At 60.9% G+C, this 3,131-nt stretch overlaps 1 protein-coding gene across 1 annotated transcript; it reads left to right on the plus strand.

The window, feature by feature from the left end:
* Positions 1-294: 294 nt before the first annotated feature.
* Positions 295-2,492, plus strand: FRAT2 (FRAT regulator of WNT signaling pathway 2). The gene has a single exon (XM_026493780.4). It carries the CDS (start codon positions 390-392, stop codon positions 1,092-1,094), a length of 705 nt encoding a protein of 234 aa, XP_026349565.1. The 5' UTR covers positions 295-389; the 3' UTR covers positions 1,095-2,492.
* The last annotated feature ends 639 nt before the right edge of the window (positions 2,493-3,131 follow it).

The following is a 3,131-nucleotide window of genomic DNA, read 5'->3' on the forward strand; positions in this document are numbered from 1 at the left end:
GTTCGCAGCTCTCCCAACTCCCGGGATCCCCTCTTAGTAGGTACCGAAAGCAAACGCCAGCAGGCTCCGGCCGCGGCCTTGCACTGCCCGCGACGACCCGCAACCCGGCCCCTGCTCGCGCGTCCCCCTCCCTTGCCCGGCGCGGTGGTAGGGCCCGGCGGCGACGTCACCCATTGTTTACAAATCTACCCGAGCCGGTAGGATTCCGGCTCCCGCGGCTGCAGGCGCGCGGCGCGAGTGCCTGGCGGGCTCCCGCTTCCGCGTCCGCCCCGGCCCCCCGCCCCGGCCCCCGCCCCCGCCCCCGCTTCGGCCTCAGTCCCACGCCCCGCTCCGCCGCGCCCCACCGAGCCCCGCCGGCCGCAGAGCTCCGGGTGCCCGGACAGGGGGCCATGCCGTGCCGGAGGGAGGAGGAAGAGGAAGCCGGCGAGGAAGCGGAGGGGGAGGCGGAGGAGGAGGAGGAGGACAGCTTCCTCCTGCTGGAGCAGTCGGTGACGCTGGGCGGCTCGGGCGAGGTGGACCTGCTGGTGGCCCAGATCGGCGAGACGCTGCAGCTGGACGCGGCGCAGGACAGCCCGGCCTCCCCGTGCGCGCCCCCGGGGCCGCCGCTGCAGCCCCCGCGACCCCCGGCGGCCGTGCGGGCGGACAAGGCCCGGCCCCCCGCGCTGCCGCTGCTTCTGCAGCCGGCGCCGGCCGAGGCGGTGGGCCCGGCGCCTCCGGGGGCCCTGCGCTGCGCCCTCGGGGACCGCGGCCGCGTGCGGGGCCGGGCTGCGCCCTACTTCGTGGCCGAGCTCGCCGCAGGCCCCAGCGCGCTGCCCGGGCCGTGCCGACGAGGATGGCTGCGGGGCGCCGTTGCCTCCCGCCGCCTGCAACAGCGACGATGGCCCCCAGCCGGGACGCGCGCCCGCGACGACGACCCGCACCGGCTCCTGCAGCAGCTGGTGCTCTCGGGGAACCTCATCAAGGAGGCCGTGCGGAGGCTTCAGCGAGCCGTCGCCGCTGTGGCAGCCACGAGCCCCGCGGGCGCCTCTGGGCCCGGAGGCGGCCGCAGCGGACCGGACCCTGTCGCCCTGCAGCCCTCCGGCGCCTTGCACTGACCCGGGGCCCCTGGAGGAGGAAGAGGACGCCGCTGCGCAGACCCTACAGCGTCCTGCCCTCCCCAACCCTGAGCTGAAGCCGCCGTCGCGGTCCTGGGAGCGACCGCCCGGGCTGCGGGGAGACGCGCGGGGGAGAGACCGCAAGGCGAGAAGTTAACTGGCCCCAGCGAGGCTGTCGGAGAACAAGAGCGTGGAGAAATGCACCGGCCAGGGCGCAGACGTGCCGCGTGAGAATTTCCCCGGCCACCTCGGGGCCAAGGACCTGGGATAAACTGGGAGAACTAAGGCAGCTACTTGCATCGACTTGTACCTGACTTAACCCTTGGGGGCGTCGTGTGCTTGGATTGTTCAAAGATTGGGCTCCAAGGGGCGGGTATCGCCAGGGCTTTATAACAATACTTGAAAACTAATGATACGCATACATTTTCTTTATTTTCCGGTGGAAGAGCTTAGTGGAAATGGTGCTACAACTGCTGTGCAAAGAAATTCCGGAGGGAAGAAGAATGTAAAAGCTTGTTGGTGGGTGGGTTGCCATCACCCCCTTCTTCCCACTTAATTGATGTTTGGTGGTGGTGGGAGATGTGAGCTCCTGTTAGGGGTTAGAGGGAGGTGGAGAATTTTGAAGGTGGGTAGAGTTGGAGTTGAATGTGGACTTTTTAACTGACTTGACCTTGCCACCTGTGGTTCAAGGTCACAGTTTGCTGTGCACAAAAGGCTGTGGGGTTCCTGGGAGAGCTAAATTCACCCCTGTGTCTTTTCTTTTTCCTGCTCCAAGAAGAGCTGTGTCTGTGCTTTGCTACGTCGTGGAGTCTGCCCAGGACACACACAGGCAGAGAGGGACAAATGGGGATAGTTATTTGTTTTTTCTGTGCTTTCCTCTTTCTAGAACTCCTCCTCCTCTCTTGGGGCCACTCTTCGCCTTGCCATGAGCTTTCTGAGAAACAGTCATAAACAATCTCCCCTGTCCTCCCAGCCAGACTTTCTTACTCCACCCTTTCTGGTGTCTGCGTGGGGTAGATGAGACCCCGGCCGTTTTTCCGCTCCGTCCTGGCCGTCTGTGGAGCCGTGGGCCTGAGACTTCGTGAGCCTTCATCTCTCACAGTTTCCTCCTGTCACCAGCTCTTCTTGTGAGTGACTGAAACCGTGTTTAAAATGTGACTCTCCGAGAGGAGAACCCGCTGGCTTTACCCTTGTGAAACTTGACGGCGCTTTAAGTAAAGTGCCACCCCCAAACTTAAGGTAGCTAAACCAATTTTAAAAACAGATTCAATGGCTTGTTCATCCTCCAGATGTAGCTGTTGACGTACACTTCGCACCGGAGTGTCAGAAATCGCGGTGGTCCTGATTTATAGGATTTCTTAATTACAATGTCTGCTGAATAAATTCGGTTTTGTTTTGGAGCGTGGTTTGGCTTTTTGGTGGAATGTGGGGGAGAGAAACACACAGAGGGGATATGATACCTTCATAATTGAGTGTGTCCTTGGGGGCACCTGGGCAAATGGTTGGAGCCAGCTTTGGTCAGCATAGAATATCGGTAGGGCTGCCGTCCTTCATTGTTTCTGGGTTGATGTTCCAGGAGAACAGCAGATTAAGTCCAGGTTTTTGAAACCTGCTAGATGGGCTTCCATTCCCTTTGTGAAATAAGAACATATTCCAGAAATGTTTTCTAGGCTGGAGGGCAGAGGCCAAGTGACTTGCTGTGTCTGGAGGGGGTGGGGGAAGGTGATTTTCATCTGGATTTTTGTGTGTGAAGAATGGGGAGGGCAGAGGTGAAGCCATCCTTTTCTCCTCTCTCGCCAGTGACCCAGTCTTGAGCTATGGGCTAGAAAAGGAAAAATAGTTTCACAGCCATGCATTTGGTAGTTATAAATGGCTTGGTTAGAGCAGGCAGGGGTTAGATTAACTGAAGGTTTCCTGTCCTCAGGCCCATCTTGCCCGGGCGTGGAACTCTTGTTGAGTCCCTTCCTACCTGGTCCAGCCCAGAGGTCTGCCAGGCAGCCGCCCCAGGTCCTCTCCTGCTTAGCACCTCTTCCTCCC

The sequence above is a fragment of the Ursus arctos genome, unplaced genomic scaffold, assembly GCF_023065955.2.
Source record: "Ursus arctos isolate Adak ecotype North America unplaced genomic scaffold, UrsArc2.0 scaffold_7, whole genome shotgun sequence".
Lineage (NCBI taxonomy): Eukaryota > Metazoa > Chordata > Mammalia > Carnivora > Ursidae > Ursus > Ursus arctos.

Excerpts from the sequence above, each read along its gene's own strand:
- FRAT2 (XM_026493780.4), top strand. The coding sequence starts at position 390 with ATGCCGTGCCGGAGGGAGGAGGAAGAGGAAGCCGGCGAGGAAGCGGAG.